This window comes from Syzygium oleosum, unplaced genomic scaffold (assembly GCF_021117445.2).
Source record: "Syzygium oleosum isolate NSW1041296 unplaced genomic scaffold, Sole_v2.1 Sole_v2.14, whole genome shotgun sequence".
NCBI classification, from domain to species: Eukaryota; Viridiplantae; Streptophyta; class Magnoliopsida; order Myrtales; family Myrtaceae; genus Syzygium; species Syzygium oleosum.
This window is the reverse complement of record NW_026607498.1, coordinates 3,802,128-3,817,160: the sequence shown is the minus strand read 5'-3', so window position 1 is coordinate 3,817,160 and position 15,033 is coordinate 3,802,128. Positions and strand designations below refer to the sequence as shown.

At 38.6% G+C, this 15,033-nt stretch overlaps 1 protein-coding gene across 1 annotated transcript; it reads left to right on the top strand.

Moving 5' to 3' along the window:
- Positions 1-946: 946 nt before the first annotated feature.
- LOC115664117 (uncharacterized) lies at positions 947-7,251 on the top strand. Its single transcript, XM_030586066.2, has 7 exons — positions 947-1,405; positions 3,871-3,966; positions 4,104-4,247; positions 4,366-4,426; positions 5,091-5,215; positions 6,424-6,531; positions 6,888-7,251. Exons 1-6 carry the CDS (start codon positions 1,172-1,174, stop codon positions 6,490-6,492), a joined length of 729 nt encoding a protein of 242 aa, XP_030441926.2. The 5' UTR covers positions 947-1,171; the 3' UTR covers positions 6,493-6,531; positions 6,888-7,251.
- Positions 7,252-15,033: the final 7,782 nt, after the last annotated feature.

The following is a 15,033-nucleotide window of genomic DNA, read 5'->3' as shown; positions in this document are numbered from 1 at the left end:
GATCAGAAATGTCTTGCTTTGGTTATTGCGGGGTTATCTAGGTTTCGTTCTGTCCATCACCTATCGGCCATTCCGCTCCGTTTTCCGTCTTCACGCTTGATAAAAAAACCGCAGTACATAGGAAGAGGGGGAAGGTAAAAGACAAAAGCAGGAACAATTTTACTTTCATGAATCCACTTCATCGTCGGCGGATCATGTCTGAAGATAAAGAAGTAGTTTTTTTTTAGAGGAATTGAACGATTATATGTGTAAATTTGCCAATGTACCCCGTTCGGTGATTTTGGCACTGGACATTCCCGAAATGGATGCTATCATGTTGGGTGAATTCAAAGCTGGATGCTTGTTACTGACACGATAGCATTCCAGCATTCCTTCTCATTTTGGGCAAATATCTTAATAGTTTGTATATTGCTGTGATATGGTGCTTTTTGTGTCCCTGAATTTATGATGGGGGGTGCTACATGCATCGTAGTAAAAGTAATTTCTACAATTGCTTATAATGAGATGACTTATGGAGAGAACCGATATTTCCAACATGTATATTTACATTAAGATCCATAATAATATGTCACCTTCTTGATTTATTACACTAAACAATTTTTCTGAGGTAATATTTGAATGTACGACAGACTAAGGTCAGCTTAGGATGAAAATCGCCGTTCTTGAGTTAATTCGGATGGCTTGTATATCGTCTTTTCAGTTTCGGCATAAGGCACCGGAAATTTTCATGTGCTCTCAAAGCATGATATTTTCAACTTACTTAAAATCAAAATTCACATGCAAAGCGAGTGTTAAAAGCGTTAAGTGCACCTAAAACACCTTGTCTACAACTCGGTCGGGACCGGACCGGTCCAAATGCTTAAGCCTCAAAGTTCAATCGGACCGGTGCGACTGGACCGCGCTGCTTTTACATCGCTTCCCTCCCATTTTCTTCACTCCGCCGACCTCGTCATTTTGCGACGGCCTGTCGTCACTTCGGTCTGAGAATTGCCGTGACGCTCGAATGGCGGTGAAGCGCCGCTCTTCCGCTTCCGACTCGGAGTCCGACAGAGCGCAGGTGAGCTCGGGCTTCTAGCCGGAGCCTCCGACCCTCCCCGGCTCGGCGAAGGCGGCCGTGTTGACGACTTACGAGAAGCAGAGGCTGTCGAGGATCGCGGAGAACAACAAGAGAATGGAGGCCCTGGGCCTCCGTAATTTGACGAGTTCCGTGATGGGTTCAAGCTGGAAGGCGAAAAAGGGCGGCGCGAAGGGCAAAAGGAAGGTGGGTCAGGAGGAGGAGGAGGAGGACGACAAGGATGGTGATTACGCGCCCGCTTTGGACGATGATGGTGGCGATGATGATCTTAGCGTCGACGAGGAGGATGATGATCAGGATTTTGAAGTATCTGGGTCTGGTAAAAGAAAGGTCGGTTTTTTCGTCTTGGTGAATCTTTATTTGTTTATGTTATTTTCGCGTGAATTAAGTTCCTAGTCTAGTTGGGTTAAAGGTGCATGTGGAAATGGAAAGGTAGGTTTACGGCAATGGAGTCAAGAGAAAGAAATGATCATCGAGTTTCTCCTTTCTTGGTTTTTTCGCAATGAGAATGACTTTGCTTGTACATCTCAAAAGAGTTAGAACAATGAGGTCATTGAAGTGAATGAAGTGATTCTTGCTCGGGTGTCATTAATTTTTCGGCTTGGTGGCTCTAGCTTTTATTCATTCCAGTCCGAACTGTTGCGTATCCACCGCAAATTGCGGTCGCTTGGAAGTGTTGCCTATCAATTCTCTTCTCGACACTGTCTTTATTTCTAGTATAATTTTTGGTTGATGTTGTCGCGAAGTGCATTCGGGGGCACTTTCTTCCTGAGTTTTCTCAGTTCTTTAGTCTTCTTCACGAAGTGTTTTATTCACAAAAATTGCTGTAGTGGCTGCATTGAGCGCCTTCTTAATTAGAACGAATTTCTTTATGCTGCACCCAGATTTTATTACTTCGATTGTGACATTCTGGGAACTTCAGCGGTGTTCCTAAGAAATAGTTGGCTTAATTAAACAGAGGACTGTTAGAGAAGATCAAAGTTGGATCCTAAGTAACCACGAGATTTTCGGCTTGAAGTGGCATTGAGAACCTAGTTATGCTATTTCACTCGCCAACATCTATAGATTACCCAACTTAAGCAAAATTTTGTGCAGTCGCTTAGAAACTGTGTGAAAATTAGTACGCTTGCTGGTAGATTATCATGCTATCCTTCCCTTCGTATTTCCTTTCTTTCAAGTCCTTCAGAATTTCAATTAAATTGTGTAATTTTGATGTTTCTCAGCATTTCAAATTATCACAATAAATTCCGAAATTACAGTCTAATTGTTTATTGGCTACTTATTTTGAATTTCATCTATTGCTAATTACTTCAGACTGCTTTAGTGAAGGACATTAATTTGGTGGTACTCTAGTTGCATGTACTTGAAGAGTTGCAGCTAGCTTTTATTATCCTTTTCATTTTTCTCTTCATAGCATTCCTTATGTTAAGTACAACCTCTATTATCAGTTCATCAACTTCCTTGCATGTTTTAAGCCTTTCCGAGTATAGCAAGTGGAAAAATTACTTTTTTTGATTACTTTCTTTATGCTTTCCCCTGGACTTTATCTTTGAGTTGTAAATGGCTTTTTTTTTTGTTGTTTTAATCAAAGAAGGGAATAGTAGCCTCATACCAATTGCTAGGGCTTCCTTCAACTCCATCCAATGTCAAATACCAAGAAGCAAGTGGTTTATCACCTCCTTCTCTTACCTTGATTTTTGAGGTGTGTTCAATGAAAAAGGTTCTTGGTACTTTCAACATACTCATCAATACTTTCGAAATGGTTTCTATCAGTTCACTTCTCCAAACATACATTTGAAGTATTGGAAGATAGTTTGCCACATGGCACATGGATATAACGTCATGGCAGCCACTGTAAGGTGCCGCATCAACATTCCTTTCTTTTTAATGGATAGCGGTTGAAGTGACTTGCTTGAACCCATTTCATAAGTATAATACCTGATAGAAAGCTTGGAAATTCTCCGAATTGGTTAAATATCAATACCACAGTTGAATAAATGGCTTAATTACTGAATAATATAGTGTAGGTGTTTTTAGTGAAATTGACTTATGGCTTTCGTTTAAGTTTAGCTTTTCTGGTGCTTTGTCTGTCCTCTTGGAGTGTGTTTTGGTGGAAGACAATTTTTCTTTCTGTACCTCCTCTTATTGCTTTTCAAGTAATTAGATTTATATTTAAATCGGGATTTAAACAACAATATAAAACTATAGATTTGAGATGCTCTTGGGTTTTTTAGTAAGTTGTATATATATCAGTCTTGGACATGTCATTATAATAATCGCAATGGACATATTGAACATCAGCAATTTCCTCATCCTTGGTTGTTTTATGTTAGGTAAGATCAGGGTGGTGTTGTATGGAAGACGCGTAGATTTATAAGTTATGAAGTCAGAGAATTTGGCTCCGATACTTAGTGCTGATTGCGAAATGCTTAGTTTGAAATCAATTTTGTTTTCCCTGTTTTTAGTCCTAATCCATTTTTAGTATTCGGATCAGATTTCAGATATATCACTTATCCTAGAGGTTGTGACATTGATGTGAAATAAACAACGAGACAAGTAAAAGGAGCTAAACCTGAATTGTCGTTCAATGTGGGTGGAAGAAGTTTAAAGATTGATGTGAGCACAATTGACGAGCTGAATTCAGCGAATTATTTTGATCATGTATTATTTTGAAATGTCTTCTTATAACCGAGCTTCTTGTCCTTCCTAGCTAATGGACGTGTCAATACTTTTGCAATCTCCCATCTTGCTTTGAAATGTTGTGTTTTACCTTTTGTGACTATCTCCTGCTCCAGGGAAAGAGAAAAGTGCCAAAACCGAAGAAGAAACCTCAGACCAAAAAGTTTCTGAATAAGTTGGATTATGTTGATGATGATGCTGAATTGGCAAAGGTAAATCTAGTGTTTTCATGATTGTAATATTCTCATTCCATGGTGAAGCTTGGGTTTCATCTCAGCATGTATTAGAAATATATTACATGTGTAGTAACTACAAGATCAATACTAACAAAGTCAGTGGCAAAATGCAGGCCATTGTGCTGTCTCTGCATGATTCTGCTAGAGTTTCAGGAATGGTGAGTTCAGAGCCTTCCAAAAATGAGGCTGGTGTAGATCTTAATGGCAGAGTAGAAAAGACTTGGGAAAATCCTAGAACAGTGAAGAGGAAAAAACCGGTCTGTAACTCATCCTAATTTTTGTTTAAAGAAAATTTTGTTTCCCTTTTTCTTTCCTAACTGACCATTTTTGTTTCTTTCTTTCTTTGTTTTCCTGTAAATAATTATCGATATCCAGTTTACCAGCCGGGTGAAGATGACTGAGGATGAGCTGATTATGCACTTCTTTCAGTTAGATGGTAATTGATGGTTAATGGAGTTTCCATGTGTATGCTTGTCGGATGATGGATACATATTTTTTCACGTTCTTTTCTTCATTTTTTTTTGGCATTGATGGCTTTGGCATTCACCCTGTTGGTTTAGCACGTCAGGTTTACTTGTCCTTGTGCATCATTAGTCCAAATGGTAGGGAGTTTCAGAGAAGCTAATTTATTGTTAGGCTGAAGCATTCGCATCTAAGACACCAATATCTATAGAAGGCTAATTTGGAGGGAGATATTTATGCTCAGCATATCTCCCATCCCTTTCTTTAGTCACGGTTTTGAAAAGGGATATTAAACATTTGAAAATCTGCCGGATTTTCAAATGTTTAATATGTATATAGTCGTGAGATTTGTTGCTTCTTGATTGCTGTAGTATCAGAAACTGCCAAAAGATGTCACTGAATGTCAATTTTAATACACAGTTTTTTCTACATTCCTCTGGATACTAACAACGAGATTTTCTTAAGTGGATGTTGTGCGGCAATTCTTTTTCTTACTGTGGCTTGTAATCTTATTGTTAAGTGGGTACATCTAGCCCTTCCTGGACCCCACAATGTGGGAGGCTGGTGCAATAGATGCCCCTTTTTGGCATGCGAACCTTTTTGTTTTTGGAATTGACGAGCTTGCATGTGTCATGCAGAAGCAGGGAAGGGCGGCATCACTGTGCATGATTTAGCCAAAGTAGCTGATGCTCATGATTTTACATGGACAGACATGGAACTAGCCAACATGATTCACTGCTTTGATAGCAATGGAGATGGAAAGGTCCTGCCTACTACTATTTTTGTTTCATCTCCAGTCGTGCATGCTAATTCTTCTGTCAACTGCATTGCTGTGGACTCAACTGTTACGCAATTCTGAAAAAAAGTCCCAGCATCATTAATTTAATTGACTGCAGTGTTATGAAATTTTATTAACCATCCATGAGGACAGAGTATCTGTTGCTGCGTAGATACATAATCAACTTATAAGTCTTGTCGGCGAGTGTCCCTGCAGCACCTGTTAACCATACTTAATAAAGGAATTTTTTCATTTCATTTATTATGCATAGCACGAGAAAGATAGTGCATTGGAAATGACAAACTTTCTTTATTGAGGTATTTAGGAAGTGCCTTGTTGTTGCGTAGATACATAATCATACTTAATAAAGAAATGTTTTCATTTCAATTATTATGCATAGCACGAGAAAGATAGTGCATTGGAAATGACAAACTTTCTTTATTGAGGTGTTTAGGAAGTGCCCTGTTGTTGCGTAGATACATAATCAACTTTTAAGTCTTGTTGGCGAGTGTCCTTGCAGCACCTGTTAACCATACGTAATAAAAAAATGTTTTCATTTCATTTATTATGCCTAGCACGAGGAAGATAGTGCATTGGAAATTACAATCTTTCTTTATTGAGGTGTTTAGGAAGTGCCCTGGCGGCACTTTTTAACAAAATTCTTAAATTATTAATGTAGATCAAAATCTAGGCGATTTGAAATTATCTTGCGTTAGTCCATGTGCCAAGAATCGAACAATATTAAATATGATTTCACTATAACTGTCTGGGAGAGTATCACCGACTTGGTTTAATCATAACAATGGAGTAGTGAAAGTAAATGCGGTAATATCCTGGCGGGACTAGTCATGCCCGAAAGTGTAGGAAAAAGGCTTCCGTTGGGATATGAAATTTTTACATTGTTATTTTGAGGTTATTCTCTAGTTAGATCTTTTAGCTAGCCCACTCATGGCATGGGAGAATGTAATCTATCTCTTTTATTTTTAGATCTCTTTTGCTAGATTGAACAAATTTCTAGTAATGTTAAGCAAAGGAAAACAATTGCCGACTATAGTATTAAGGATTGCTTTTCTTAGGAATTAACATAAATTTAATGATGTTAAGTCAACTGTGGATCGAATGTTGATTTTAATTTTGGGTCTTTAAGAATCAAATTATCTATTTATGGCATGACTTGTCTGTCTATGTTACAGCTAAGTCTTGACGATTTCTCGGAGATTATCCATCGATGCAACATGATACAAGGTTCTGAAGGCTCCTGAGTGGCTAAGAGTGCTCAGTCTACCTACTGCTCTGATTAGGTATGGTGGGTAATTGGCTACGACTTTTTCCACCCCTTTCACTAGTTAGCAATGGTGATATCAGAATTAGTGACCGTATTAGTGGTACTTGTTAGATTTTAAATTCTTGGGGTTGAGGAAAGACAAAGGAAAAATGGCTCTTCGAAGCTTTCTTTTCTTGTTTAAGCTAAAGCTGATATCAATGCATAAGTCAGAGGTGAAAGATGGTGGATTAAAAGTGATCTGGACGATGAGGAAACCAACATTTTCTTGCTACATAATGGAATGGCCTCATTAGAGCTCGAATTTAATGAAGTTGTACTTGCTGATTTCCTCTTGTGTCGACTTCTGATTTGTGTCTTCATGTTCTATATCAGGAGTGATTGATCAAGTGGTCATTTTACTGCCGGGTTCTGTAACAACAGCAAGAAAGGAAGCACCTAGGTAAGCGAGAGATAGAAGCAAGAAAGTAGCTTGATCTGCTAGCTGTTGTTAAAATCGGAGCTTTCACAGATAACTCACCAAATGCTGGTTGTATATACTATCTTAGACAACTGAATTATCTACAACTTTTACAAGCTGATCTATTTGAGGTTAGGATTAACGTGACAGCAGATTATAGCTTGCTTAACCTTTTATGCCAGTTGAATTATTTGTTGCGTTGTTCCATAAAAAGAACAAGTACCCTAAACTGGTGCTGTCATGAAGGTTGGGTCTTGCTGTTATGCATGATTGATTAAATGGACACATTTTTGTCTATCCTGTGAGAAATATTTTTAAGTTGGTTGGACGGCAGAAACCAAGTTGCATGAAAGAAATCCTGCAATATGCACCTTTAGAATAGTCGGGTTTGTTTAGGTTGGCATGGAAGCAACAGGCTGTGTCTCAGTTTTGGCTGATGCCAAGATGTCGCGATGCTCTTAATAAGCTCTGCCGTGTGCCTGCGATCGGCTCTCCTTCCGAGGCCTTAGAGCTTAGAGCATTCAAACGAAGGCTACACAGAGAGCAGATAATGTTGTCGAAGAGACAACTAAAGAATCATTCCTGGTTTGCACACCTCGTCAGACATTGCTAGTGACTACATTTTCTTGGTATCCCAAGAAAAGGCGACATTCGTCTCGAACGTTATTCCTTGGCTTGCCTTGTTGTATTTTTGAAGTTTTTGGCATATGCCTTCAACTCTAACTTATCCTTATTGCTTACCGCAAATAAGCAGGCAACAATGTGCATTGTCCTCACTACTTATCAGTTATCTTTCTTTGGTAGGTTTTTGAATATATTTGATAAGTTTCTAATTACCATCGAATATTTTTCTCTTCAAAGAATTAGAAAACCCCTTCTTTACTTACTAGATTAAGTGGATTATTATCTTAATTGAATCATTTATGTCAATTCTAATTAAAGGTCATCAAAGAAGCTTTAGTCTCATTAAATTTTGAATTTTAATTTTCAAAACTTAATTAGATCATCAAACAGGCCAAAAGAGAGAGGAGGGGGAGCGGAGATGAACCGTCGCCGCTGATCACTCGCCGGGAGTGTACTTGGCTCTCCCTAGGGCAAACAACCTTATCTAGGGACATCGTCTGCCATTGCGAGGGTTGCTATCTCTTTGCGACTACCAAGAGCGTTTAATCTTATACCACATGGCACACACTACACGTTTTACACGCTGTCCTTTCCAAAATTGCTTAAAATGTTTCAAAGTTCTCAATTAAGCAATTCACCCCTTCTTGATTGTGCCCGTCTTCTCTGTTTCATTTTTCTCTTTAGTCAAATTTGAAGATAGTGACCGCAGGGGCTTGTTTGCCATCTTCACGCAATGGCGGTGGTGGTTCACACCATCTTATTAGGCTCATTGACGTCGAGACACGGAACAAATCAAATTGTAAGATGTTTATATTCTTTAGACACGTCTTAGGACGTTTGCTATGTTTTTTTAACTTTAATTAGGCCCTGCTATAGATTGGCGAATCAGTCTGGAGAAGAAGGAAACATTCATCCTTGATTCATCAATTGTGGGGTTGACAATGAAGCATGAGCCCATAATTTAATCATCCGATCCACTTACTTCCCTTTTCATTTGTTTGGATGAACATGTGTATATTGGACCTTATGGATTTTGTCGATATTGTAACGACATGCATGCTTTGGTTTCTGAGATAAATATAAGAGCCATTTCCCATGTGGTTCACCAATTATCTTCCTTTCATCTATCGCTTTGAGTTTCTTCCATATGTCCAAAGCCTGATTCTGAACCTATAAAGTTTCCATTTTGGTTCCATTAGACGTACTTAAACGTGCAGCCTAAATGAATTTTTGTTGTATACATATACAAGGTCAAACAGAGACAAATATATTCTTCTTGGTTGCGACAGGAGACGTAATCATTGTGGTTGACATATTATCACTATTGCATATCCAAGAAAAAGGCGTTGATCTTGTTTGATTGATTATCCTTTTGGAGTTTGTGGCTATAAAAAGAAGAATGGATCATGGTCACTCAAAATTTCAATGTATTACACTATCACGATCCTTCGAGTCATATGTTCGGATATCCTACTTGTTGTCGCATTTCTAAAGTTGAAGATTTGCGTGTGAAAGAGATGTCTAAAGCCGGTATACCTCGTCACCAAATTTCATTCTTCGTTGAGACAAAGTAATCTCAACGTTCAGCTATAGCTAAAACTATTTGCAACATGAAAGCGAAATAAATGATAAAGATATGAATGGTCTCACAATGGTCCAAGCTTTATTGAATGAGCTTAGTGGATTCATCTACAATTTAAAACATGATGTTGAGGGTCGCTTTAGGCACTTATTTTTCTCTGAACCTATCTTCATGGCACTAACAAAGAGTTTATCAAATTTCTCTGTAATCAATTGTACTTACAAGACTAACTGATACAAAATGCCTTTGTTGGTAATTGTTGAAGTTACCAACTTTAATGCTCTTTTCTACTCATGCTTTGCCTTTTGAGAAAGGAGGAAAAGGAAGATAATGGATTGGCTTTTGACAATGTTTAGCAACATATTCGGTGTTAATGGTCAACCTTTAGCTTTTCTCATTGAAGAGCAGTGGATTCACTTGTCCTAGAAGTGTGAATTTGTTGCGTGTTTGGCACATTAAGAAGAATATTGTGGGAAAATGTAAATCTCTTTTGAAGATGGAACATATTGGGATTCTTTAATATCTTATTTGTGCAAGGTTTTGAAATCCAAGAGTGAAGCAGAATATGATGAAAATATTTGGCAATTTGAAGCACTACAAAAAAACATGTTTTTTGCGACGGATTTTGCGACAAAAAAATCGCAAAAATCCGTCGCAAATCATTTTTGCGACGAATTTAGCGACGGAAAAAATTCCGTCGCTACTAGGTCGTCGCAAATTTTTGCGACGAAAAAAAAATTCGTTGCAAATTTGTGACGAAAAAAAAATTCGTCGCAAAAAATTCGTCGCAAAAATCGTCGCAAATTAGCCACGAACACTATCCGTCGCAAAGTTCGTCGCAAATATTTCGTCGCAAAAATCGTCGCAAATTAGCCACGAACACTATCCGTCGCAAATATTTCATCACAAAATTCGTCGCAAAATTCGTCGCAAATTAGCCACGAACACTATCCGTCACAAAGTTCGTCGCAAAATTCGTTGCAAAAATCGTCGCAAAATCCGTCGCAAAAATCGTCGCAAAATTCGTTGCAAAAGTCATCGCAAAATTTGTCACTAATTTTTCGTCACAAATTTTCATCGTAAAATTCATCGCTAATTTTTCGTCGCAAAATTCGTCGCTAATTTTTCGTCGCAAAATTCGTCGCTAATTTTTCGTCGCAAAATTTGTTGCTAATTTGCCACGAAATTCTTTTCTTTTTGTTAATAATTTGCGACAAACTGATTCGTGGCAAAATTTGTCGCTATTTTGCCACGAACATTATTCGGGAACGAATTTAGCGACGAATTTTTATTAATTCGTCGCAAATTAGCAACGAATTATAAAAATAGTTACGAATGTGTAGCAAAATTTTATTACAGGTTGGCCTCCTCACAACTGGCACAATGCAAATTGTATCTAATCCACGGCTGAAACCTGGTATATTAACCTCTGATATCAAGTACATGAATATTGGCAACAATAGTACATGCTTTAATATAAATTCTCAGTACGCTCTCGAGGGAACCCTGAGCTTCATATCCTCGGCGGCCCACCACACCCTCCTCGAGATCTCCCGCCACCCCTTGTACACCCGCACCACCGCGAGCAGCTCCGCCGGCGGCAACCTCCTCAGGACCTCCCACAAGCACCTGGCGGGCAACCCGCCGGCGTCCGCATCCCCGTCCACGAAATCTCGATCCCGCTCGTCGAGATCCGGCTCCACCTCATCGAAGTCCTCCTCCTCCTCGTCGGCACGGACGTCGAGGTCGTCGAAGGAGAGCACGCGGCGGATGAGAGCGAGGACGGCGTGAGGGCGACAGCGGACGCGGAGGAGGCGGCAGCAGCGGCGGCGTTGACGGGCATGGAGGAGGCCGCGACAGCGGCAGCGGCGGAGGAGGAGTCGGCGGCGGGGGAGGGGGAGGAGCCGGCATGGCAGGAGCGGCCCTTCTTGGAGAGGCCGCAGCAGCCGCAGTTGTAGCTGCCGCGCTTCTTGCCGCGCTTGGCGGTGGCGTCGTCGTCGGAGGAGGCGGCGAGGGAGTCAGAGGGGAGGAGGTGGGGCTGGTGGAGGCGGCGGATCATGACGAAGGAGCGGCAGAGGAGGCTAGAGAGAGAGAAAGAGGGAGAGAAGTTAGAGAGAGAGGGGGAACGCTGTGGTGGTGGGGGAATAAAAAAAGAGAGCGAAGGGGAGACGATGGCGCGAGGGGGGATAGCGCGCGGGTTCCTGAAAATTTTCCACGCGGGTTCCTGAAAATTTTCGATCCGACGCAAATTTGCGACGGAAAAAAAAATCCGTCGTAAATTTGCGATAGATTTTGCGACGGAAAAAAAATCCGTCGCAAATTTGCGACGGAAAAAAAAAATCCGTCGCAAATTTGCGACGGGAAAAAAATCCATCGCAAATTTGCCCCAAAAATAAAATCCGACGCAAATTTCCGACGGAAAAAAAATCCGTCGCAAATTTGCGACGGAAAATAAAAATCCGTCGCAAATTTGTGACGGAAAATAAAAATTCGTTGCAAATTTGCGACGGAAAAAAAATCCGTCGCAAATTTGCCGCAAAAATAAAATCCGACGCAAATTTACGACGGAAAAAAAATCCGTCGCAAATTTGCGACGGAAAGAAAATCCGTCGCAAATTTGCCCCAAAAATAAAATCCGACGCAAATTTGCGACGGAAAAAAAATCCGTCGCAAATTTGCGACGGAAAATAAAAATCCGTCGCAAATTTGCGACGGAAAATAAAAATCCGTCGCAAATTTGCGACGGAAATAAAATCCGTCGCAAATTTGTGAAGGAAAATAAAAATCGGTCGCAAATTTGTGACGGAAAAAAAAAATCCGTCGCAAATTTGCCCCAAAAATAAAATTCGACGCAAATTTGCGACGGAAAAAAATCCGTCGCAAATTTGCGACGGAAAAGAAAAATCCGTCGCAAATTTGCGACGGAAAATAAAAATCCGTCGCAAATTTTGCGACGGAAAAAAAAATCCGTCGCAAATTTGCCCCAAAAATAAAATCCGACGCAAATTTGCGACGGAAAATAAAAATCCGTCGCAAATATGTGACGGAAAAAAAATCCGTCGCAAATTTGCGACGGAAAAAAAAAATCCGTCGCAAATATGCGACGGAAAAAAAATCCGTCGCAAATTTGCGACGGAAAATAAAAATCCATCGCAAATATGCGACGGATTTTTTTTTCCGTCTTAAATTTGCGACGGATTTTTTTTTCTGTCACAAATTTTTGCAACTGCTTTTTTTTTTCCGTCGCAAAATTTGAGATGGATTTTTTTTCCATCGCAGATTTTGTTTCCGTTGCAAATTTGCAACGGAATTAGCGATGGAAATGTTTTTACCGACCAATTTTTCAAATCCGTCGCTAATTCCGTCGAAACCTTGAGTAGATATGCTTCTACACTTTTACATATAATGTGACTATTATTACGAACACTGTGGAGAAACATGATTGATGTGGATGTCATTGTTACAAACAGACTCGATTGACGCTTTCTCAAATAACAATAGGGCTCTGATACCAAGTCAAGAATGTGATAAAAAAAATTAAGAGCAAAAAAAAAAAAATATATCAAATGAAGAGTACACGAACCTATTTATCGGTTTTATAGGATGACTATCTAAAAGGGAAAATATCAATTACAATCAATTAAAGGAAATATAGGGAATCTTCTAAATATTTCTCTAATAGAATGCATGCCCTCTATTCACTTATCATTCGGATGTAACCTTTTAGGAGTAATTCATCTAATTGGTTAGATCAAATTGGTTAGGTCTAAATAAGAATATCTCTTTTATAAAATCTCCTATAGATATCCCTATATAGATACATTGACTTTACATTTCATACATCCACCCGATTCCGATCTATTTGAAAATTGCTATAATTTATTTACCCATATATTTACTCATACATAAGAGCTACGTGCGGAGGAAACCGTCACATTCAACTAAATAGATATCTGCGTTATCTATATCTAAGTCTTGAAAAAAGAAAAGATAAGATTTGCACCTATCGAATCTAAAAAAGCTTATTTGGGATGAGAACATTTTAAGAGATTATCTAATATCTTGAGTTTATAATAGATCTTCTTATCTAATTTGAATTTGTAAATCTAATCTCTCTTAGAATTGGACGTGTAGCAAATCGTCCAATCTCTTTTGAATTTGAACTTGTGACAATCATCCAATTCGTCTCTACTTTCGTCGCAAAATGGTGAATTTCATTGCACAAATTAGGGACAGAAAATAAATCCGTCGCAAATTTACGACGAAAAATTAGTTGTCGCTAATTTGCGACGGAATTAGCGACGAAAATTTTCTGTCGCAAATTTATGACGAATTTTGCGACGGATTTATTTTCCGTCACAAATTAGCGACGGAATTTGTGACGAATTTTGCGATGGATTTATTTTCCGTCGCAAAATTTGCGATGGAATTTTTGACATATTTATTTTCCGTCGCTAATTTGCGACGGAAAATAAATCCGTCGCAAATTTGCGACGGAAAATTTTCGTCGCTAATTTGCGACGGAATTAGAAATCTGTCGCAAAGTTTGTCGCAAGTTAGAGACGAAAAATTTCCGTCGCAAATTTCCGTCGCAAAATTCATGTTTTTTTGTAATGAAGACTATCGCAAGAAAAAATCCATCAATTCTTAATTACATTAAAAATAAGGGTTAATATAACGAAAAATTCTAAATTGGTACACCTGTGATAAATTTACCCTATGTTAGTTTCCGTTAAATTTTACGGTTAAATTACTGAGTTAGATGACATGTGGCAGTTGATAAGTGTAACGGTTTGGGGTTTTACCTTCCGTTTGTTGCAGATATATCAGTTTGTGGTTTTTCATGATATTAATCAAATTTAACAAAAACTAATAGAGGGTAAATTTATCACAAGTGTACTAGTCTGAAGTTTTTAGTGATTAGAAAATTAGTTTGGGGTAAATTTGTTACAAGTGTACTAGTATAGGATTTTTTGTGGTCAAAAGATTAGTTTGAAGTAAATTTGTCAATGTATACTAGTTTGGAGTTTTTTGTGGTATTAACCTGAAAAATAATGGCTTGGAAAGAGTTTTTTTGCCAGTTTGGACAAACTTGTACATGCATTTTGGGAATTGTGTTACTTCAACAGCTAAAGGGGCACATTCGATTTTAAAAGGATATCTACAAGTTTCAAAGAGAGATTTAGATGAGGTGAAAAATAAAATATTCTATGCGGTAGAGAATTAGTTTCAAGAGATCAAAATGAAATTATTAAGTGAGAAGGTAAGTACTGTTCCTCATCATCTTCATATTCCTCTTTTTGGGCACTTGATTACTAGTGTGCCAACATTTGCTTCGGACGAGCTTTGTAGGCAATATGAGACTGCAAAGAGTAGAGTTGAGCCACCCACTTGTACCAAGCGTTTTATGCAATCATTGGCCTTCCATGTGTGCATAAGATAAGATTTAGGATTTCCGATGGTCTATCTCTAAATATAATTAATCCACAATAGAGGTTTGATATAAGGTTCTTTTATAATCATGATATTACTCAAAATAATAGAGATGATATATATATAAGCAACTATTTCATGAGTTGGAAGGAAATATCAAGAATGGCTACTTTCCAAAAAGGAAGTTGTTCAAAAGCAAATTGAGCATTTTGTACGAACAAGTGATTTCTTCTTATATGAGTTCCTAGCTACAAATCATAAAGGTTGGAATTCAAAAACTAAAGGAGAACCAACTTCTAAATGACGTGATCCTTCGGCATTTCAGATTGTTCAAAAAGGGAAGAGATGTGGTTACTGTAAAGGTTATTGGCATAATAGTTGGTCATTTAAATCGAAAGGCAAATGTCAAGCTCACATTCAAG